This window comes from Plecotus auritus (assembly GCF_963455305.1).
Source record: "Plecotus auritus genome assembly, chromosome: 7".
NCBI classification, from domain to species: Eukaryota; Metazoa; Chordata; class Mammalia; order Chiroptera; family Vespertilionidae; genus Plecotus; species Plecotus auritus.
In genome coordinates this window covers 139,863,650-139,887,650 of record NC_137774.1, presented here as the reverse complement: position 1 = coordinate 139,887,650, position 24,001 = coordinate 139,863,650, and the positions used below count along the sequence as shown (strand labels likewise).

Here is a 24,001-nt window from a genome sequence, read left to right as displayed (position 1 = left end):
TAAAAGCATCCTGGAAACTAAAGACAACAAAAACACAACAATCCAAAATCTATGGGACACAATGAAAGCAGTCCTGAGAGGGAAGTTTATAGCTCTACAGGCCTACCTCAAAAAAACAAGAAAAAATGGTAGTAAATCATCTAACTCTACAATTCAAAGAATTAGAAAGAGAGCAACAAGAAAAGCCCAGAGTGAGCAGAAGGAAGGAGATAATAAAGATCAGAGAAGAAATAAATATCATAGACACCAAAAAAACAATACAAAAGATCAATGAAAGCAAGAGCTGGTTCTTTGAAAGGATAAACAAGATTGATGAACCTCTAGCCAGGCTCACCAAGAAGCAAAGAGAGAGGACTCAAATAAACAAAATCAGAAATGAGAGAGGCAAAATAACAACAGACCCCACAGAAATACAGAGATTGTTAAAAAATACTATGAACAACTCTACTCCAACAAACTGCACAACCTGGAGGAAATGGACATATTCCTAGAAAAATACAACCTTCCAAAACTCAATTGGGAAGATTCTAATAATCTCAATAGGCCTATAACTATGGAAGAAATTGAAGCAGTCATCAAAAAGCTCCCAGCAAACAAAAGCCTGGGGCCAGATGGCTTCACAGGGGAGTTATACCAAACATTCAAGGAAGAACTAAAACCTATCCTCCTCAGACTATTCCAAAAAATTCAAGAGGAAGGAACACTTCCAAGCTCATTCTATGAAGCCGGCATCACCCTAATACCAAAACCAGATAAAGACAACATAATGAAAGAGAATTATAAGCCAATATCCCTCATGAACATAGATGCCAAAATCCTCAACAAAATTCTAGCAAATCGGATCCAGCAATACATCAGAAAGATCATACACCATGACCAAGTAGGATTTATACCAGGGATGCAAGGATGGTACAATATCCGCAAATCAATAAACGTTCAACATCACATAAACAAATTGAGAGATAAAAATCACATAATCACATCAATTGATGCAGAAAAAGCATTTGACAAAATCCAACACCCCTTCTTGATCAAAACACTCAGCAAGGTGTGAATAAAAGGATCATACCTAAACATAATAAAAGCCATATATGACAAACCCATAGCCAACATCATACTCAATGGACAAAAACTAAAACCATTTCCCCTAAGAACAGGAACAAGACAGGGATGCCCACTCTCACCACTCCTGTTCAACACAGTACTGGAAGTACTAGCCATTGCGATCAGACAAGAAGAAGAAATAAAAGGCATCCAAATTGGAAAAGAAGTAAAACTGTCCTTATTTGCAGATGACATGATATTGTACATAGAAAACCCTAGATTCCATCAAAAAACTATTAGACTTAATAAATGAATTTGACAATGTAGCAGGATACAAAATTAATGCTAAGAAATCTATGGCATTTCTTTACACCAATAGTGAACTTATAGAAAGAGAGACTAAAAAAGCAATCCCACTTACCATCGCACCAAAAAAATTAAGATACCTAGGAATAAACTTAACTAAGGAGGTAAAAGACCTATATGCGAAAAACTACAGGACACTGAAAAAAGAGATAGAGGAAGACATAAATAGATGGAAGAACATACCATGTTCATGGATTGGTAGAATCAACATCATCAAAAAGTCCATACTACCCAAAACAATCTTGAGATTCAATTCACTCCCCATTAAAATACCAATGGCATATTTCACAGACCTACAACGAACTTTCCAAAAATTCATTTGGAATAAAAAAGACCCCAAATAGCCACAGCAATCCTGAGAAAGAAGAACAAAGTAGGTGGGATCTCAATACCAGATATCAAGCTGTATTACAAAGCCACTGTTCTTAAAACAGTCTGGGACTGGCACAAGAACAGACATATAGATCAATGGAATAGAATAGAGAACCCAGAAATCAACCCAAACCACTATGCCCAATTAATATTTGACAAAGGAGACATGAACATAAAATGGAGTCAAGATAGTCTCTTCAACAAATGGTGTTGGGAAAATTAGACAGATACATGCAAAAAAATGAAACTAGACCACCAACTTACACCATACACAAAAATAAACTCAAAATGGATAAAGGACTTAAACATAAGACGGGAAACCATAAAAATACTAGAGGAATCCACAGGCAGAAAAATCTCAGACATATGCCGAAGGAACTTCTTCACTGATACTGCTCCTAGGGCAATGGAAACTAAAGAGAAAATAAACCAATGGGACTACATCAAAATAAAAAGTTTTTGCACAGCAAAAGAAACCGTCAACAAAACAAGAAAGCCCACTGCATGGGAGAACATATTTGCCAATGTCATCACTGATAAGGGTTGATCTCCAACATTTACAGGGAACTCATACAACTTAACAAAAGGAAGATAAACAATCCAATCAAAACATGGGCAACGGACCTAAATAGACACTTTTCAAAGAAGGACAGAAGGAAGGCTAAGAGACATATGAAAACATGCTCAAAGTCACTAATTATCTGAGAGATGCAAATCAAAACAACAATGCGGTATCATCTCACACCCTTCAGAATGGCTATCATCAACAAATCAACAAACAACAAGTGCTGGTGAGGATGCGGAGAAAAAGGAACTCTGCACTGCTGGTGGAAATGCAGACTGGTGCTGCCACTGTGGAGAACAGTATGGAGTTTCCTCAAAAAACTAAAAATGGAATTCCCATTTGACCCAGTGATCCCACTTCTAGGAATATATCCCAAGAAACTAGAAACACGAATCAGAAAGGATATATGCACCCCTATGTTCATAGCAGCACAATTCACCATAGCTAAGATTTGGAAACAGCCTAAGTGCCCATCAGCAGATGAGTGGATTAAAAACTGTGGTACATCTACACAATGAAATACTATGCTTCAGTAAAAAAGAAGGAATTCCTACCATTTGCAACAGCATGGATGGAACTGGAGAGCATTATGCTAAGAGAGATAAGCCAGTCAGAAAAAGACAAATACCACATGATCTCACTCATTTGTGGAATATAATGAACAACATAAACTGATGAACAGGGACAGATCCAGAGGCAGAGAAGCATCAATCAGACTGCCAGACCTCAGAGGAAAGGTAGGGAAGGGTGGGGGAAAGGAGGAGAGATCAACCAAAAGACTTGTATGCATGAATATAAGCCTAACCAATGGACATGAACACCAGGGGGGTAAGGTCATGAGTGGGGGGGGTATTTGGGGGGTTAATGGAGGGATGAGGACACATATGTAATACCTTAATCAATAAAGAAATAAAAAAAAGAATACCTCTATTACTAAAGACCAAGATTTGTGTGTATTTTTAATGATAATGTTAAATTTTATCAAATGCATATTTGACAACAATGAAAATTATGAGTTCCCCATTAACCTACTAATATCATGAGCTACAATAATAGGTTTCCTAATGTTCCCCACTTGCTTTCCTAGAATAAATTCTACTTAGTCATGGTAAATTATTGATTGAAAATGCTGGTGGATTTATATTCATCATATATGACTTAAGATCTTTGCTTCATGTCTGTGAGAAATTAGAGTTTTTTATTTGTTTCTATTCTGCACCATCTCTATCAAGTACTGGCTTACACTATCCATGTCAAAATAAATAGCATATAGCAAGGGTCTTCTTTGTCTATGCTCTGTAAAGTTGAAATAATGTCAGCATCGTTTACTCTTGAAGGACCATAAAACATTGGTGAAAGCATCCTGGCTGACACCTTTCCTGAAGCTAATCCTTCTGACAATCTTTTGATTTATTTTAAAGTTATTGATAGATATATTGACACTTTCTACTTCTTATTGTCTAATTTTGGTAATTGGTCAAAAAATATATATGTTTTAATGAGACCTTGAAGCTTAATAGCTTATAATTTTATGAAGTAATTTTTGTATAATTGATTTAATTTGTTTATATTTGTCATGACTAATTTTGCATGTTTGCTTATTTTTTATCTCATTTTAATGGACTTGGAAGCTTAATAGCCTATAATTTCACAAAGTATTTTTGTATAATTGATTTAATCTGCTTATATTTGTCATTGCTAATTTTGCATATTTGTTTACTTTTTATCTAATTAGGTTGCATAATCTTTTGTCTTTGTTATTGTTTTTTACAAAATAAGCTCTTATAATTTAATGTAAACTGTCCTCCTTTTTCTAACTTATAAAATTGTTTTTTAATCTTTAAAAAAAAGAGAATGAGAGAGGAGAATTAGTAGATAGGAGATGTGAGCAACAATTTGAAAGATGGAAAGCAAATGGTAACAGATTTGGCAGAACCCACCACTAAAGTGCCTGCAAAGAGGGATGCCAGAAGTTACCGAAGTCCTTTGGCATCCACAGATTAGAATCACAGAATTCTAATTCTGTGGCAGAGTGGGACTGGGCAAGACTGGCCGGACACGGCCTGGAGCCAGCCTCCTGCGGTCCCTCCCTGGCAGGCTGCACCAAGTCACCTGAGAATGAAACCAAGTCACCTGGAAGAGTCCTGGAAAGACCTAAGATTAGGAGGTCCAGATTCTGCAGAAGTGAGTGGTGAAGCATGGAGTGAAAAGTAGAAATTTGTGAAAATATTAATAGAATGAACTGTTTAACGAGTGTTTCTATTCATTGAGGAGGTTCAACAGAAGTTAGACAACTGCTAATAAAATCTATATGTATAAAAGGCTAAGTGACCAGCTGACTGGCCAGTAGGTATGACGTGCACTGACCACCAGGGAGCAGACGCTCAATGCAGGAGCTGCTGAGCTGTGGTGACTTGGCAGCGGCAGTTCTCAGGTGATGCACCCCAGAACCAGAGAGGAGGAAGGGAGCCCTATTCCAGAGTGTGTCACCCAAGAACTGCCCTCTCACAATCCGGGACCCCTTGGGGGATGTCGGAGAGCTGGTTTTGGCCCGATCCCCGCAGCCCAGGGCCCCACTCCTCCACAAACACCCTTTGAGCTGGGGCACCGCCCCAGGTGCAGCCTGCCAGGGAGGGACCGCAGGAGGTTGGCTCCAGGGCATGTCCGGCCAGTCTTGCCCAGTCCCACCCCGCCAGCCACCTTCTAATTAATTTTCTTTCAATGTGCACAAATCCGTGCACTGGGGCACTAGTATGGTATAAAAGTGATTCAAGCATTGGGTAGATACTTGGCTCAATGACTTTTAAAGTCCCATCATCTCTGAAATTCTGTGATTCTAATCTGTGGATGCCAAAGGACTTCGGTAACTTCTGCATGTAGTTCCTACATGAGTCCTATAGGTGGCGCTGTGGTACAAGATGAGACTCAGCCAAGGGCTACTCTTACCTGATTCTCCTGGGTTATACTAATGTCTGTGGTGATAGGTAAAAACTAGAATGTTTCTGGATTTTTAAAATCAGAAACCTGACCAATAGATTCACAGAATCTAGGCACTGCAATGTCAATATCAGCCCAGTAGTAGGTACAGTAGTTCTAGTACCTAGTATGTATGAGTATTTATGCATTCATCTGTCATCTGTCTTAGCTCTGGCCTTCTGCCTTATTCATATCTCAGCTGTGACACATCTCTTCAGTGTAACTGTCATTCTTGGACAGCAAAATAAGTCACACGCCAAAGCAACTGCTCCTTCACATCCCAAGTGTCCTGCTTCATTATGCATACCCTTTACCTCAGGACTCCTGGGAGTGTGAGGCTCTCCATAAGCCTTATCTCCCTCGATTTAAATAATAATAAGTCTCAGCACTTATACTACAACTGGAATGATACAGAGGAGATTAGTATGGCCCCAAGAAAGACACGCAAATTCGTAAAGCATTCCATATTTTTTGTGGTACATATGCACAATGGAATACTACTCCGCCATAAGAAAGGATGAAATAGCACCATTTGCAACATGGATGGACTTTGAGAATATTCTGCTAAGGGAAATAAGTCAGGCAGAAAAAGCTAAGAACTATATGATTTTATTCATATGTGGGATATAAAACTGAAACTTGTGAACACAAACAGCAGTGTGATGACTGCCAGATGGAAGGGGGTGGAGAGAAAAGGGGACCTAATATAAGTTGACAGGAGAAGATTTGACTTTGGGTGGTGGGCAAACGGTATAATAGACAGATCCTGTAACATAGAAACGGACACCTGAAACCTAGATGTTTATGTTGACCAATGTCACCCCAATCAATTTAATAAATAAATATTTTAAATTAAAAAATAAGAACAAAACAAAACAAAAGCATTTTTGCCCCCATACAACGTTAGGCCAGTATCTCAAATATGGTTGTCTCTGGCTCTCCTCCCTTTCCCACAACTAAAGGAGATTTATATTTTGCTTTTTAAAAGCTAATTACTTAATAGCTAGCTCTTCCTGGCAAATTTTGCCACTCATAGAAGCTGTAAATTCTGATTTACTTATTTATCTTACTGGCTGTAGATTTATAAGGTCCATAGGAAATTTTTGCTCTGCGCCAAAGAATACCTACATCAATTCCATAGATTCAGAGAACCTTGCTTCTACATTCAGGTCTCAATTCCAGGAAAACTTTCTAACATTAGGGATTTATAAAACTGTCAAATCCATTCACTTTTGGCATAACTTGCCTCTTCCAAAACACACTGATTTTTTTTTCCTAATGCTATTAGTCCACCCAAAAACTCAGGTGCCTTCTTTTATGTTGGGTATAGTCTAGCTGACAAAAAAATTGGGAGTTGAGTGGGAAAAAACTCCACACTCATTCTTCCAGTGACTAGATTTTCAATAGCAATGGCATGCTTGCACCTAATTCCAAGTACATGTCCTAATTTGGCCCATTATACACTATTAAAGAACCAAAAACTCAACCAAGTATATTTAAAGGTTTAATTGGCTTTATTAAACAATGCATGAATTGGGCAGAATCCCATCTAGTAAATAAAAGGTGCTCTTAGCAGCTGAACAAAATGGGAGGTTTTTTTATAGACAAAAACTGGGACAAGAAAAGTATTTCAGATGACGTTACCTCCCCTTGGGGAAGGCAAGGTCTCTTATCGGGCAGATTACCAGGAAATCCCAACTGACTGCTTTAACATTCCACTCAGGAAAAAAAGGCTGAAACTCCACTTAGATTAGGTATTAAGTGGGACTTAGAACAAGTGATTCCTGTTTGGGGTCTGCCGTTTCTTATCAAGAAGGAACAGGCCCCCCAACATCTGACTGACTCTGGCTGTTTTGTCTGTTTGGGTTATTTTCTGTACTAACTTGATCTAAACTGAAGAATAGGATGTAGTACCTCACAACATTTCCCATCTGTCCTAATTCTTATATCAACTTTCTAGATTTGATCTTTCTGTCCTTTGGGGAAAACAGAAAAAACTTATTTTATAATTAAAGTAATTAATAAGCACTTAATGGAAACATCTTTGAATTGTTTGTCCCACAGAAGAAAGGGTAGCACCTGGCTAGTTAGTCCTCCAAAAAAATCATTTCTATGGTTTCAAAAATGTTCTCAGCACTTCCATCACTTATGTAAGTGATCCATATCACAAAATAGAAAACTTTCAAAGACATACTATGCAATTCATTGGACATGTAGATTCTGAAATGTTTACTTTAAATTTCATATATTAATAGTACATACTTCATTTCTTTTTTTTTTAAATATATTTTATTGATTTTTTACAGAGAGGAAGGAAGAGTGATAGTCAGAAACATCGATGAGAGAGAAACATCGACCAGCTGCCTCCTGCACGCCTCCCACTGGGGATGTGCCCGCAACCAAGGTACATGCCCTTGACCGGAATCGAACCTGGGACCTTTCAGTCCACAGGCCGACGCTCTATCCACTGAGCCAAACCAGTTTTGGCCATACTTCATTTCTTAAGGTGCTTATAAAAGCAGGGAGTGGGGCTCTAGTGATCCTTGTAATCTATAGCTACCAGGCAAATTACAGAGTTTATTGGTTGAAAGGGGGAAAATTTTAACTTTGTGGATTCAAATTCAGCATTCAAGCCCCTATTCAAGCCAAATTCATTAATGCTGTGATGAAATTGTGTGCTGGGAGACCCTAAGGATAAAACAAATCAGTACCTCTATTTCTAATTCATATATATTTTTTTATATGTGTGGAGAAGGGAGGCAGGGTGGGGGTAATGGCTTGGGCATGCTCCCTGGAGAGAGAGCACCTAATTCATGTATTTTAAACATAGACTCGGCTTGTGTCACACCAGAGTTACATATGAGATTAAGAGAAACTTCAAAGCTGATGAAAGAGCTGCTCAAAAAAGCATAAAAGCCCTAGCTAGTTTGGCTCAGTGGATAGAGTGTCAGCCTGCGAACTGAAGGGTCCCAAGTTCGATTCCTGGTCAGGGTTGCAGGCTTGATCCCCAGAGTGGGGCATGCAGGAGGCAGCCAATCAATGACTCTGTCTCATCAATGATGTTCCACTCTCTCTCTCTCTCTCTCTCTCTCTCTCTCTCTCTCTCTCTCTCTCTCTCTCCCCTCCCTTTCTCCCTTCCTTTCTGAAATCAATCCTATCTAATAAACAGAGAATATACTAATTACTGTCATGCCCTCACAAACATGGTGGTGCCCACAGCCAATAAAAAGAAAATATGGCCCTAACCAGTTTGGTTCAGTGGATAGAGCGTCGGTCTGTGGACTCAATGGTCCCAGGTTCGATTCCGGTCAAGGGCATGTACCTTGGTTGCAGGCCCATACCCAGTAGGGAGTGTGCAGGAGGCAGCTGATCGATGTTTCTCTCTCATCAATGTTTCTAACTCTCTATCCCTCTCCCTTCCTCTCTGTAAAAAATCAATAAAAATATTTTTAAAAATAAATAAAATAAATAAAAATAAAATATGCTAATTGACTGCCATGCCCTCAAAGATGGCAGAGCCCACAGCCACAAAATGGTGGTGCCCAGTCCCCTCAGCCCTGCCAGGGCGGCAGGTGCGCTGGGCCCGCCCCCAGGCGGGTCAGGCCACTCCGCCCACCTGCCTCGAGAGTCCTCCAGTCCCCTCAGCCCCCCAGCTGCCAAGAGCCAGCCCAAGGCACAGGCAAGCCTCAAATGTCAGCTGTCCAGCCACCCAGGGCCCACCGAGGCTCAGGTAACCAGGGCCGGCTGAGGCTTGCACTGCCAGCAGTGGCAGCAGCAGAGGTGTGATGGGGGTGTCGCCTTCCCCTGATCGCCGGGTCGCCTCCCACCCCTGAGGGCTCCCAGACTGTGAGAGGGGGCAGGCCCGGCTGAGGGACCCCCGCCCCTCCAGTGCATGAATTTTCATGAAACCAGGCCTCTAGTAAAAATATATTTTAAAAAACATAAAAGTGTTTTGGTTTCAAAGGCATAAATAAGTAAATAAATACATACATAAATAAATAAATACCTTGAGCCTAAACTTGCTTCAAGAAAATTTAAAACAAACAGCAAACAAAAGCAGTACAACAGATGCTCCAAAATTAGTTCCTCACTAGGGCACCAAGGGTGCTAGGTCTCCCCAAAAATCCATTCAAAGAAGCCTATGAAGAGTTCCCTGATTTGTGACGGTTACAGTGTTTATCTCCTGATGTTTATGGTAAAAATAAGGCCAATATTATAAAGAGCTTTGACTGGGGTTCTATGAGATTATGTCATATGAAGTATAATTTTATATAGAATTTTACTATGTTGACCAGCTTGGCCAACTGATAAACAATTTGGAAAGCTTAATACTGTACAAATATAGTTTTCGGGAGGTCTCTCATTTAAAAAGAAATTAGCCCCAAAGCAAGAATATCACCTCCCTAATTTACTTTTGTTCTATGATTCAGCTTGCCTTACTTCATCTTACAGAAACTTTTCCTCATTCACACCCATCACAAGAGGGATTTAACTCATGTACGATACATAAGTTAAAACGTAATGCAAACTGTAACAGAATATCTGTGCCTGTTTTTTGGTATCAGGTTACTGTAGGTTACATATGAGATTAGGAAAAATCAGAATCTCGACTATATAGCCAGGTACCATGGGGCACAGTCAAGCTGAACAGCAGGTACTACAGAGCCTGGGATGCAATTGCCAGAACTGGAAGGAACCAATGCAGCTGCAGGGACAAGGGACCCCAGGTTACCATGCTAACTCCTCAGCAGCTGTATTCATCAGCCCTCCATCATTATCGTGATTCAGCAACTCTCTCTGTGTCCCAGCTCAGCTGCCAGCAACCAGCCACCTCACTCTGAATATCTTTTCTCTACCTCATAGCTTATGTTACTCATAGCTTCTACTAGTTCATGCCCATCCTCTTGGCAGCTGTGTACCACCCACTGTCTGGGGAACCCAGATCTGCTTCCATTACCAATTGCCTGTCTCCTTCTCTTTATTGCCAGTATAAATTCTTGAGAGAGAAAACCTGATTGATTTAACTAGTAACCTCACTTGGCGTCTAGCCCAGTGGTTCTCAAACTTGGACATGGAATCACCTGGGAAGGTTTCCTAAAACACAGATTGCTCCAAGCCACCCCAGAGTTTCTGATTCAGTATAGCTCTAATAGGGTCCAACAGTTTGCAGGTGATCCTGATGCTTTTAGTTTGGAGATCACACTTTAAAAACAACTGCTGTATCTCTAGGTTGATGGTCTTTAGGTAAGATATGTTACAGGATTTAGAATATGGTCACCTATGAATAAGGAACTTTCAAGTGCCATTCCGCTCAGCAAGAGGCCCTGGGCATAAAACTTTTCGTATGGACTATGGACAGGCAAACCATATTCTGACATTTTCCCTGTCCACTCTTTTTCTAAGTGAGGTTCATTGAGTGCCTACCATGTGCCAATCCTTTAATGTAGTAAGCCCTAGAGATACAAAACCAGGTAATTTAACTTGGAATAATCAAAGACTCAACTAAATTATTTTAATAACTTGTGAAAATCAAAATAAATGTTTTGGTTCTCTTTTGAATATGAAGACACAGTTAAAAAAAAAAAAAAAAGAAAAGAAAAGAAAAAAAAACTACAAAGCCCTAGCTGGTTTAGCTCAATGGATAGAGTGTTGGCCTGTGGACTGAAGGTTTCCGGGTTCAATTCCTGTCAAGAGCACATGCCTGGGGTTGCAGGCTCGATCCCCAGTAGGGGGCGTGCAGGAAGCAGCCGATCAATGATTTTCTCTCATCATTGATGTTTCTATCTCTCTCTCCCTCTCCCTTCCTCTCTGAAATCAATAAAAAATTTTTAAAAAACTACAGAAATTCTCAAAAGTCTCCACTCAAATCATAATTGTGATGGAAACAGAAGAGCAAGCAAGAAAAGCACATTAAAATAATTAATATAAAAGAATTACTTATGAACTACTTAGAATTTCTAACTCTGAAAAAAACAAACAAAAATAAATAAAAATACAATAATGAAACTCACTAGGCTCTGTGCTCTCAAAATCCAGCTGCACGCAAAGGAGTAAAGTAAGTTTATCTGAAAAGGAGGAGGTGTTCAGCAGATCTGCTGGAGGCAGGAAAAAGGGGAAAAGCCAAGTATATAGTGGCTTTAGAAAAGGTCATACATAACCAGCCTGCGAAGTGGGTTCTGTGAAGAGAGTGTGCACTATTCTTCCGTGACTGTGGAACCCCAGAAGAAAAAGGCTACACACCTGCTCCGTCCCTAGTTATCCCAGGTTGCAGCACGCTACCTTTCCTTTTCTGGCTTTGGCCACAAGCTGTGCCCATATTCACAGTGGATTGTATTGTATTATATCGTCCTCTAGTGGTTTCAAAACTGTCTTGTCTTCCTTTTTTAAAGGCAATATTTATCAGAGGGCCACCCAAACACATGGTGCTCAACAAATGTCTGTTAAGTGGACTGGAATGAATGACAGAGATCCTATGGGATGATTTTGACTACGCAAGATGACTTTGCTCAGCTTCCCTAGGAAAATAGGTAGTTATTTTAGGCGCAGGCTACTTATGACATTATTGACTTCCCTTTAAAACAGATGATGCAATATAGTTTGCCACTGCCTCTTGTACAGTTTCAGGAAATCCAATGTAACTCTTTTGGGTACTATAATCTGGGAGAACAAAAGTTCTAACAACGATAACTACAGCCCTGGCTGGTATGCTTCAGTTGGTTAAGCATCACCCCATGAACCAAAAGGTCGCCAGATCGATTCCCAATCAGGGCACATGCCCAGGTTACAGGTTCTATCTCTGGTTGGGGTGCATATGGGAGGCAACCGATTGATGTTTCTCTCTCACATTGATGTTTCTCTCTCCCCACCCCTCTCCCTTCCTCTCTCTCTCTAAAATCAATAAAAACATATTTTTTTCTATTTTTATTGATTTCAGAGAGGAAAGGAGAGGGGGAGAGTGATAGAAACATCAATCATGTAAGAGAATCATTGATAGGCTGCCTCCTGCACACCCCACACTGGGGATGGAGACCACAACCAGGCATGTGCCCTGACTGGGAATTGAATCGTGACCTCCTGGTTCATAGGTCGACACTCAAACACTGAGCCATGCCAGCCGGGCAATAAAAACATATTTTTAAAAATAAAATAAAAGTGATAACGATAAATTCTCTATCTATACAGACAAATATAGCGAGTGGAAATGTTTAAAGCTGGTGTCTATTTCAGAGTATAGTGTGTAGTCCAATCTCAGTCATGTTCAAAATGCGAACATCTTACTTATTAAGTAAGAACACTGTGTAAGCCTATGTTTCATTGGTCTTTCTTTTGTATTAACTTAGTATATTGTGTCGGGGCTTTCTTCTATGTATCCATTCAACAAGTGTTTGTTGCTTCTGCTATATGCAAGGTATGATGGTCAGTTTGGGAAGGGTGGGGGAAGAGGGATGAGACATAGCTTTACTCTCAAAGTGTTTACCATGTAGGGAGAAACCAGAGTACACACAGTTTTTAAAAATAATACCTGAACATAGCAAAAAAAAAAAAAAAGTGTAAATGCTACAAAACATATATAGTGAAAATCAAACCTCCTTCATCTTTGACTTTCTCTCACTGATATGTCTTTATCATTTCAGATATGTTCTCTGTATACACATAAATCAATAAACCCTTATTTGTATAAAAAAGAAGCATAAAACAACACATTGTTCTGCCTCTTGCGTTTCATTAACTACATGTAAACCTACCTCATTTGATTGTATAGTATTCCTTTGAATGAATATACCATTATTTATTAGGAATAATCTCACTAGCTGTGTAATAGTGGGAGAGTTGCTTAAATTTTCTGTGCCTCAGTTTCCTTACAGTAAAAATAATAATAATAGTACTATCTCATAGAGTTGTTATGAGGATTGAATTGTTACATAAAAAGTTGCTGAAAAGAGTGTTTTAGACCTTATAAAAGCTAAATAAATGTTGTTCTTATTAGCACATATTACAGTCTTTTGCTAGCAATTATTACTACAATTAATATCCCTATATTGATATCTTTGCACATTTGTGCAATGTATCTATAAGTTAAATTCCTAGATACTACATACTACATTTTGATATAAGGGCCAAGTTGCCCTTGAAAGGGGTAATATGAATTTATAATTCTGCCAACAATGTAAGAATCCCTGTTTCCCCACACCCTTGACCATAGTCTATCAAGAATTTTATCATACAGCTAATTAAATAAATGATATTAATTTTGTGGGTAGATGTGTCAAGAACTGTAAAGGGACAAAGATTTTCCCCTTCTTGAAATTAGCCTGCCACAGTTGCCTGGACTAACAGAAGGCCTAAGACTCCTGAGTCAAAGACAAAAGTCTTTGTCACTCATCAGGTAGCATCAGTTTGCATCACTTCACCTTGCTTCCTCCATCCCTAAATCATGCATCCCATGATGATGGCAGCACAGCTAGGTGCTAAGCATGCAATTGAGTTTAGAAGATTCCAGTATTTAAAGAGGCTGCTGGCAAACCTGCCTGAACTTTTTTCTAGAGGGAGGCATTCTATAGAGAGAGATCTAGCCTTTCCCCTGGATAATCAGCAGCCCTTGAGGCAGCAGAAGACAGGAGCCCAGACCTGACTAATGGTCACATGGTCCCAACCTCTGCGGACTGAAAATAACATCTTGACCTAAGTTATGTTTCAGTGCCTGAACCCTAAAGTAAAATGACATCCTGGCTACTTTCCCATGAAACCAGACAGAGGGACATCGGAAAAGACCTCACAGCTGTCCTGAAGACCTGAAGAAGTGATTCATTACCCATTACCTCTCCTCCAACCAATCAGCTCTCAGCACAACCCCAAATCCCAATCCAGGTGTCTTGTGATTTCGCCCTATATACTAGTAATCTGTAACCTACACACCATCAGAAAGTTCAGACTTTTGAAAATTAGCTTCCTGTCCTCCTGGTTTGCACCATTCATAATAAAATAGTCAACATTTCTCCACTGCAAGTCTCGATGTCTAGTGCTTGGCTCTGCTATCACTGGGTGGGTGAACTCTTTCTGTTCTGTAACATGATGAGTTAAGTTTGAAGTAGCTTTCTCCATTAACGTGCAACATATTAGATTGTTTTAATGAGCATTGCACTTACTGCTTCTTAGTCTGAAATAAAATATATTTACCAAGTCTATGAGCCACTTATTGTTATAAAAAGTTTGATGCCATATCACCAGTACCATTCAGTGTTCTTAATTACAAACACTCTCCACTCTGACTAGCTCATGCAGATTTGTAGTAAGGGATATTGGGTAATTCGCAGAATCTCTTGGAGGACAAGAGAGCCAGGCTCTGAAGCTAGACAGTCAGAAGCAAGGCCCATATACAATGGAGGCCATGCCACCAAAAACACAGCTGCCACTGACACTTGGCACCAATGATGCTCAGGAATGGACACCAGAAGCTCTGCCACTGCTACTTCCAAAGTACTGCATGCCTCCCTCACAGTGGAGAATCAGTCCCTACTTGCTGTCTCCTTAGCTGAAGTCACCCCTGGATATGTCTGATTGGTGAAATCCAGGTCACATGTTAGGACTCTAGCTACAAAAAAACTCTGGGCATGTGAACTTTCTGGTCCCACCCTGGGGATCGAGCCTGCAACCTGGGCATGTGCCCTGACTGGGAATCGAACCATGACCTCCCTGGTTCATAGGTTGACGCTCAACCACTGAGCCACACCTGGCTGGTCTCAAAACTAGATTTTACAATAACAACAGCTGGGATGGAGGAGAAGGCTCAGCCAGCGCAGGCCAGTGCGTTTTGGCAGTACTCAAGAGAAAAAGATGGCCCACCTGCTCAGGAGATTGGTTGCATACAAGAGGACTAAGCAAATTAAGTCAATACATTGAGGATAATGGGAGCCAGGTTTCTCACTACCAGGGGAAAAAGGTAAAAATATGGAAACGGGAAAGGCTAAGATAAGACATATAAGGTTGGATTAGAATTGGAAGTATCAGTATGAACTCCTGGTTTCTCATAGACAGATGATAAATAGAAAGATATATCTACATACATACACACACACATACACACTTAGATGTGTGTTTGTGTTCAAACACAAGTCCTAACAGTCCAATGAGAGTTCAAAGAACCAGTGAGTACACCAGCAACAATGAGCATATCCAACACCCAGCACATGGTACATAGCAGCTCCTTGGAGAAATGACTTATTCCAGAGATAAGACAGAGAGAATATACAGTGGATCTGGAACATCTTATACCTAAAAGTATAGAAATTCTCAAGGAATTAGAAGGATATGTCAAAATGACACAGGAGCCAGCCAAAGTGCTCACACTGGCTAAATCTGAGAGAATTTGGGCATCAAAATAATGATAGCAATTGATTATAATCTAGTGAATAAGTTAGGAACCCATGAGCTCATATATAAGTAATAGATAAATAAATGGGGAGACAGGAAAGTTTTACCTGACAGTAGAAGGTCAATTAATAAATGTGAAAGGGCCCTATCCAGTTTGGCTCAGTGGAGGGAGTGTCCAGTCAAGGGCACATACGTAGGTTGCAGGCTCCTCCCCGGCCCAGGCCCTGTCGGTGCTCCTGCAGGAGGTAATCAATCGACGTGTTCTCTCAATCGATGTTTCTCTCTGTCTTCCCCTCTCCTTAAAAATCAATGGAAAAAAATATCCCTGGGTGAGGATTAACAAAAATAAATAAATAAATGTAAAAAGGATCACTACCATTTGGAAACCTTTATAATAATTGTTTTGGTCAAGGTGCAGAAAGGGTACTAATATAAATGAATTAAAGTGTGGTCAGGAAAAGAATCTTTAGTATCTTTAGAATCTCAAAGTATCTCTAAACAAAATATTTATTCATTAACATTAGATTACAAAATCTGGTTGATATTATCTTACCAAATAATAAAAAGTTAACTTCACCAGCAATGAAATCAGCATCATGGCCTCCTGATGTGATGCACTGAGAGAAACATAGAGTCACTTCTGTGGTATTCCTACCAAGAAAGCACATCCTGAAGTCAATCAGGAGGAAACATCAGACAAATCCAAACTGAGGAACATTCTGCAAACTTAGTGTCTTGTCCTCTGCAAATATGTCAAGATCATGAAAAAGAGAGAGGCCAGGACTGCTCCCAATAAAAGAAAACCAACAAGACATGATAATTAAATGCAACACATCATCCTGGACTGGATCCTGGAGCTGTAAAGGCCTTCATTGGGAAAACATGTAACATATTTCTCAAGGACCACGGTAGCTCCAGAGATCTCCATGAGGTCCACGGAGGCTTTAGTTGGACTCACCACTTCCCATCTCCTCCCGTGGCCCAGTTGTTTCCTTTCCCGCCCCTTCACAGGTGTTGGTCTCAGAAGCACTGCTTAATAACATCCTGCATGCTGACCTTCGTCTCAGAGTCTGCTTCTTGGAGAACTCAACCTGCAACAAAAAGAGTGAATAGGATTTTTTTTAATATTTTTTTATTGACTTTAGAAAGGAAGAGAGAGGGAGAGAGAGATAGAAACATCAATGATGAGAGAGAATCATTGATCGGCTACCTCCTGCATTCCCCCTACTGGGGATCGAGCCCGCAACCTGGGCATGTGTCCTGACCAGAATGGAATGCATGATCCTTCAGCGCACAGGCTGATGCTCTATCCACGGAGCCAAACCAGCCAGGACTGAATAGGATTTTAACAAGTGAAGGTGGAGGTAGTATATTCTGGGCATGAAAAATAGTCTAAGCTAATTATTTTATTAGAAGATAAGCAGAACAACTGGATGGGGGAAAGAGTGACTGGAACCCAGAGATCAGAAGGCAGCTTGATGTGAGATGAAGCCCATATGGGATGTTGTTGGCCAAGTTAATGATTTGAGTTTGTCTTAAATGTAATGGAAAGCCACTGGAAGGCTGGAGGGTGGAGTGTGGTGCATTATAAGATTTGTATTTGGAAAATATCACTATTACTGTAGCACATGTGAAACACAGATTGCTACACGAAAATTGCTACAAAAAAGCCACTTGGTGACACAGTGAAGCAAGACTGTCACTCCCTTTCTGGTGAACTTGGGAAAACTAGTCAGGAGGTTACTGTAGTGGTCTAAACAAAAGATGACAGTCACCTCGACTTTATGGTGGTGATGGAGATGAGAAGTTTTGGATTGATTTAAGTAATATTGATAAGGTAAAAAAAATGACATGACTTGCTGATGGGCTGGATATATAGCATAAGGAAAGGGAGGTGTTAAGGATGCTGCCTATATTTTTGGTTTGCTTAACTAAATAAATGGTGCCAAGAGGATCAGGTTTAGGGGAAAGATCATGCATATACTTTTGGACATAAAGAACTTGAGCTTTCTTTGAGACAAGCAAATGCGGGATCCTAAAAACCAAAGAAAGAGAAGGTTCCAAGAAGGAGGGAGAGATTAACTATGTTGAAAGCTATAGAGAGATGAGATAGCATCCTGCTGAAAAATCTCCATGACAGAGTTGCTTCAGAGGAATGATGAATGCAAAAGCTAAGCTGGAATGGGTTGATAAGTGAGTAGGAATAAGGAAACCAGAGGCACTTTTCCTTCCAACACACACACATACACACACACACACACCCCTTAGTTGTAGGGAATGTACTTATATTGGCATAAAAAATAGTGTCATAATTCTAACCAAATCAGAAATATTAAGTGAATTCAAGCTCCCTTGGGATGAAATTTAACTTCAACTTATACATGTCATTTTACCTAGTTCTCTCTAGGAATAGAACTAGCTCTAGAAAAACATGATAGTTGTTGCTACTGTCATTGCAACTAGAAAATAAGAATTCTACAAAGAAATTGCTATCCAAAAATTGCTACCAAAAAAGCCACTTCATGAGACAGTAAAGCAATGTCACTCCCTTTCTGGTGAGATGAGCTCCCCATGACGACATGCCTCTTGTTAAGAATCTCCTTCATTCCTCACCAGAAGAGAAGAAGAGGTGCCGGGTGCAGAGCTCCATTTCCTACTTCACGAATGTGAAATGCCAAGGACGGTATAAAACCACTACCATCCTTAGCCACGCACAAATGGTAGTTCTGTGTGTTAAATGCTCTACGGTCCTCTCTCAGCCGACAGGAGGAAAAGCAAGACTTCCAGAGGACACTATTTCAGAAGGAAGCAGCACTAAAAACACCGGAATCAAGGAGAGTGGGGAACTGTCCCAATAAACACATTTTGGACAAAAATAAAAAAGAATGCTACTCTTTCGTGGGCTTTGCTTGATCTAGCCCACTCTGGGCCAACAAGTATCACCTGGTGCCTATAAAAGATATGGACATTGTTGTACAAATTCAATAAACAAACAATGCTATGAAACATTCTGAATTTAAAACCTCAATACAGCTGAGAAGTATTGTATATTTGCTCTCTCATTTGCCTCAAATGGGAAAATATGCATCGTTAGCTTTAAGTCAGTCCTTCCTCTGTGTTCTCCACAGCGTTCGGCTTCCCACAGTGCCATATCCAAAACCTTTTTACAGTTCCAGGTCAGGTTCTGCCTATCAGTGAGTCTCTTCTGGTTATACCCATATCACACATTATTTGGGAAACCTTCAACACGAAAAGCCAATAACATGAAATGTTGCCACCCGGCCTTGCTCTCAAATGGCTAAATGTTCCAGACTAAATTATGAAGCTCCAGCAGGTAGAGACTGTGATTCTCATTCTTTTGTATGTTACTAAGACTCCTTATGTATATTCAAATTACGTAGAGGATTGTGGACTAATCATAATTTACACCGCTCCAAACCCCCTTTTCCCCTCAAATTTCCCTGAGCAATAATAATGTATTGATTACTATATTCGATTCACTGCTCTAGACAGTCTTCACATATTAACACATGTAATCCTCCCAACAAACCTATGATACAGGTATTACTACGTCTATTTTACAGATAAGAAAGTCGAGGTACAGAAAGCCCAAGTGAGACAATTATTAAGTGGGAGAACTGAGATTCAAACCAAGACACCGGAAACCACATTCCTAGCATTTTAGCAACAGAAAAATAACCCAAATAAGGCCAGGTCCTCCCTCTGCGCGACAAGTCTCTGCTGTATCCCCGACGGCCCATAGGCGACGCTGCAGGGCCAGGTAAGCGCGCCCGCCGGGACGACCGGAGAGGCGGAGCGAGACCCCGAGTCCCTCACCCCGCAGTGGGCGGAGCCTAAGGGAGGGCAGAGCAGCGAGGATTTTGTACGCAGGCGCGGGGCCGGGCACTCCCCCGGGAGTGGAGGCTGCTGGGCCCGATGACGTGGCCTGGCAACGTCCGTGCCGGTGCACCTCCCGGGAACCCGGCGCCGCCGGAACTGCCCGCGGCCTAGTCCCGACGCGATCGCGCTAGCGAGGCGGCTTCGGGGCGGCGGCGGCCAGGCCTGCGGGAACCGACGAGGCCGCTGCCATGGGGGAGTGACGCGCTGCGCCCGCTGTTCCGCGGAAGCGGTGAGACATGAGGAGACCGCGCGGCGGGGGCAGCGGCGGCGGCTCCTGAGCCCGGGATGGAGGAGAAATACGGCGGGGACGTGCTAGCCGGCCCCGGCGGCGGCGGCGGCCGCCTCGGGCCGGTGGACGTGCCCAGCGCTCGGTAAGGGACCGGCCCATTCCAGGGGCTGTCCACGTGCCTGCGCTCGCGGGCGCTCACTCGCGGACCCGGACGACAGCCTGGCCGCCCGGACACACCTTCCCCGCCTCTGTCCTGACTCCCCGGGCGCGCGGGACCGGCATCCCTCCCGACCCCTGACAGCCCGGAGCGCCTCCTGGGCTCGGCACGTGCCCCAGCCCTCCGGCTCCCCGCTCCCGGGCTGCGTCCGGCGTTCATTGGCTCCTCTGCCCCCGCTGCAGAATGAATGGTCTGAAATCAGGAAGGCTTTCTTTCAGGCAGACCGTTTACCGGAGAACTGCCGGTCAGTTCAGTGAGAGGTTTTTCTGATCCAAGAGACGTATTTCTGTTGCTGTCTCTCCCTAAAATAGTAGTTTAGTGACTTCTTAACCTTTCTGACATCTTCCTGTGTAAATTAGGGGAAGTTGTCACCACCATATCTTCAGGCGCAGAAACCCGTGTACAAACAGGTGAACTTCGAAGTTCAGTAACACCACACATCAAGAATCCAGCCTGTCATCTGGTTTTCTTTTCCTTTCATGGTTTATTGTATTGTTAAATAAGATGTGTGCTCATTGTCAAAAAATCCACAGTACAGAAATTCAGAGTAAAAAGTGAAAATTCCTCTTTACCCTCCCGCCAGTACTCCCAATGACCCCTCAAGAGGGACGGACAGTGGACAGTGACCACTTTGAAGTGTGTCCTTGACCTGTCCTGAGTTCTGAGTGTCAAAGATGCATGAAATATGGCCCAACAATTTGGTTGGAACTGGTGTTCATTGCCTTCGTTTTTAATGAGGTTATGGTTTTCTCTTTCTTTGAGACTTAAAAGTTGGTTTGATAAATGCTTTGAAATCATAGAAATAGTATTACTAACAACTATTTTTTGTGAAAAGGAAAGAACACAAAATGCTGGAACAACTTAAATCAACTGCATTTTTGTAGTACAAGTTTAACTTTTTCATCTATTTTGAGCAACTCATTTTATAAATAACAGATATCAGATGTTTACTCTGACATGACAACTAAATAGGTGATTCTGGTCTGGATTTGATACTAGACAGGAAAATGCTAAAGGACAGTATTAGGTCAATTGACAAAATTGGACTATGGACGATAGATTAAATTATATTAATGTTTAAGTTTCCTGAAGCTGGTAACTGCTGATTTTATCAGAGAATGTCTATGCTTAGGAAATACAGGCATTTAGGGGTAAAGGAGCATAATGTATGTAACTTAAATAAGTACTTCAGAAAAAAATTAAGTCTGAATTTAGGGAGAGAGATAAGGCAAATGGGACAATACATTAATAATTAGAGACTCTAGGTAAAGGGTGTACTATTCTTGCAGCTTTTCTGTAAACTTGAAGTTATTTTTAAATAAACAGTTTAAAGTTGTTATTTACTCAAGAGCTATTGTCTTAGGTTGATGTTGGAAATAGTCCTTTGCTTCATTTGCATTATTTACTTAGCAGAGCTGCCCTCCTATTGTAGTTTACTGCATAATCAAATTCAACTCAGGACTGGTTGAATTTTGAATAGATTCGAGGTTCAAGAATTTTTCTTGATAAAAACTAAAAAATCAAATACTGGTTATAATCTGCAACAAAAACTAATTGACAAATCCTTTAATGGTGGATTTTTAAATATATATATTTTTATTGATTTCAAAGAGGAAGGAAGAGGGAGATACAAACATCAATGATAGAATCAACAATAGGCTGCCTCCTGCACACCCCCCACTGGGGATGGAGCCTGCAATCCGGGCATGTGCCCCTACCTGGAATGGAACCCAGGACCCTTCAGTCCACAGGACCATGCTCTATCCACTGAGCCAAACAGCTAGGGCTAATTGTGGATTTTTTAATGCATGAATTCACAAATATAAAGTGTTTTAAATATTTCTATTTTGGCATGTATAAGTCCTTTGCAGAGAGTGACAGCCAACATTTTTTTAGCTACTCCTATGTTCCAAATGCTTTGAGTACAGCCTCTCACTTACCCCTTATCACAGTGCTACAGACTAAGTAACTGCATCCTTGTTTCACAGGTCAGGAAACTAAGATGTAGAAAAGTTAAGTTTCCCAACGTCACACACCTAATAATTGAACTGGGAGTCAGTTATCCCAAACCCCATGCATAGTGCTTCTATGTAGTAGACACTTGAATATTTCCTGAGTGAATTGTGTTGGAATTACACAGGTTTTTTTTTGTTTGTGTTTTGTTTTGTTTTGTTTTGAAATATATACTAGAGGCCCGGTGCATGAAATTCATGCAGGGAAGGGGGGTCCCTCAGCCTGGCCTGCACCCTCTCCAATCTGGGACCCCACAGGGATCGGGCCTAAACCGGCAGTCGGACATCCCTCTCGCAATCCAGGACCACTGGCTCCTAACTACCTGCCTGCCTGCCTGATCACACCTAACCCCTCTGCCTGCCTGATCGCTTCTAACCCCTCTGCCTGCCTGCTTGATCGCCCCTAACCACTCTGCCTGCCTGCCTGCTGATCGCCCCTAACCGCCTCTGCCTGCCTGCCTGCTGATCGCCACTAACTGCCTCTGCCTGCCTGCCGGCCTGATCGCCCCTGCCTTGCCCCCCTGCCGGCCTCATCATCCCTACCTTGCCCCCCTGCCAGCCTGTTCACCCCTACCTAGCCCCACTGCTGGCCTGATTGCCCCTAACTGCCCCCCTACTGACCTGATCACCTTTACCTTGCCCCCCTGCCAGCCTGTTCACCCCTACCTAGTCCCCCTGCTGGCCTGATTGCCCCTAACTGCCCCCCTACTGGCCTGATCACCCCTACCTTGCCCCCCTGCCAGCCGAATTGCCCTGACCTTGCCCCCCTGCTGGCCTCATCGCCTTTAATCACCTCTGCCTCAGCCCCCAGCCTAAGCCGCAGTCTGGCCTCCCTCTGCCAGAGACGACCTGGCCAATCAGGGGAAGGCACCGGCCCCATCACCCGCTGCTGCTGCCACTGGCGGCCACCATGGCTGCCTGAGCTTCGTGCTGGCAGCCGCTGCGGCTATGGTCGTCTGCCCTAATTAGCATATTACCCTTTTATTAGTATAGATATTTTTTATTGATTTCAGAGAGGAAGGGAGAGGGAGAGACAGAAATATCAATGAGAGAGAGAATCATTGATCGGCTGCCTTCTGCATGTCCCCTACTGGGGATCAAGCCCACAACCTGGGCATGTGCCCTTGACTCGAATTGAACCTGGGACTCTTCAGTCCACAGGTCGATGCTCTATCCATTGAGCCAAACCAGCTAGGGCTTTGTTTGTTTTTTAAACTGGAGAATTGTGAGCTGTTGCAGTGATCAAAGCCTAAGAAACAGGTTTGAACCTAAAACCCAAATTTCAGTAATTCCAGGTTTACAGAACCAGAGATTTTTCTAATCCTTCACAGAAAAGACCAGTGATATCTTTGATGAGACAGTTAAAGGCAAATAATGATTTTTTAAATATATTTTATTGATTTTTTACAGAGAGGAAGGGAGAAGGATAGAGAGTTAGAAACATCGATGAGAGAGAAACATCGATCAGCTGCCTCCTGCACACCTCCTACTGGGGATATGCCCGCAACCAAGATACATGCCCTTGACCAGAATCGAACCTGGGACCCTTCAGTCCGCAGGCAGATGCTCTATCCACTGAGCCAAACCGGTGAGGGCCAAATAATGATTTTTAATTAGGGGAGGCGGGTTGGCTCCCCCTTAGTTGCCCAGAGAGTCAGTGAGTGTCTCAAGGGTCACTTCCCTTGTTCAAGAGCCTCCTTTTCCTCTTTCCCCCCCCCCCCATCTTTCCTTTTAGTAAATGAAGCTGTTCATTATTTCCCTCTGCGATATAAACTAGGAATGTCTACTTAGCTAGTGTGTCATCTTTAGCCCAACAAGAAGGGAGAGGGAGAGACAGAAACATCAATGAGAGAGAGAATCATTGATTGAGACTTTAAAAATCAAACTATCCAACTTTCAAAATTGGAAAATAAATTTTCTAACTTAATATGGTAACAAAAGATCTTCAA

At 41.8% G+C, this 24,001-nt stretch overlaps 1 protein-coding gene and 1 long non-coding RNA gene across 3 annotated transcripts in view; one reads left to right on the top strand and one right to left on the bottom strand.

The window, feature by feature from the left end:
* Positions 1–15,857: 15,857 nt before the first annotated feature.
* On the bottom strand, positions 15,858–16,733 carry LOC308252893. The gene is made up of 3 exons (XR_013961070.1): positions 16,653–16,733; positions 16,248–16,345; positions 15,858–15,992 (listed from the first exon to the last, which is right to left on the bottom strand). It is a non-coding gene; the product is annotated as an uncharacterized lncRNA (long non-coding RNA).
* A 2,827-nt stretch (positions 16,734–19,560) lies between these two features.
* SLC30A5 (solute carrier family 30 member 5) overlaps positions 19,561–24,001 on the top strand; it is a 33,622-nt gene continuing 29,181 nt past the window's right edge. Inside the window, exon 1 of one of the 2 annotated variants that reach the window (XM_080677734.1) lies at positions 19,561–19,965. In XM_080677734.1, the coding sequence (XP_080533860.1) occupies positions 19,880–19,965 (86 nt within the window). In that variant the 5' untranslated portion in view covers positions 19,561–19,879. The remainder of the gene's footprint in view (positions 19,966–24,001) is intronic. The other variant, XM_080677735.1, reaches the window with a different exon arrangement.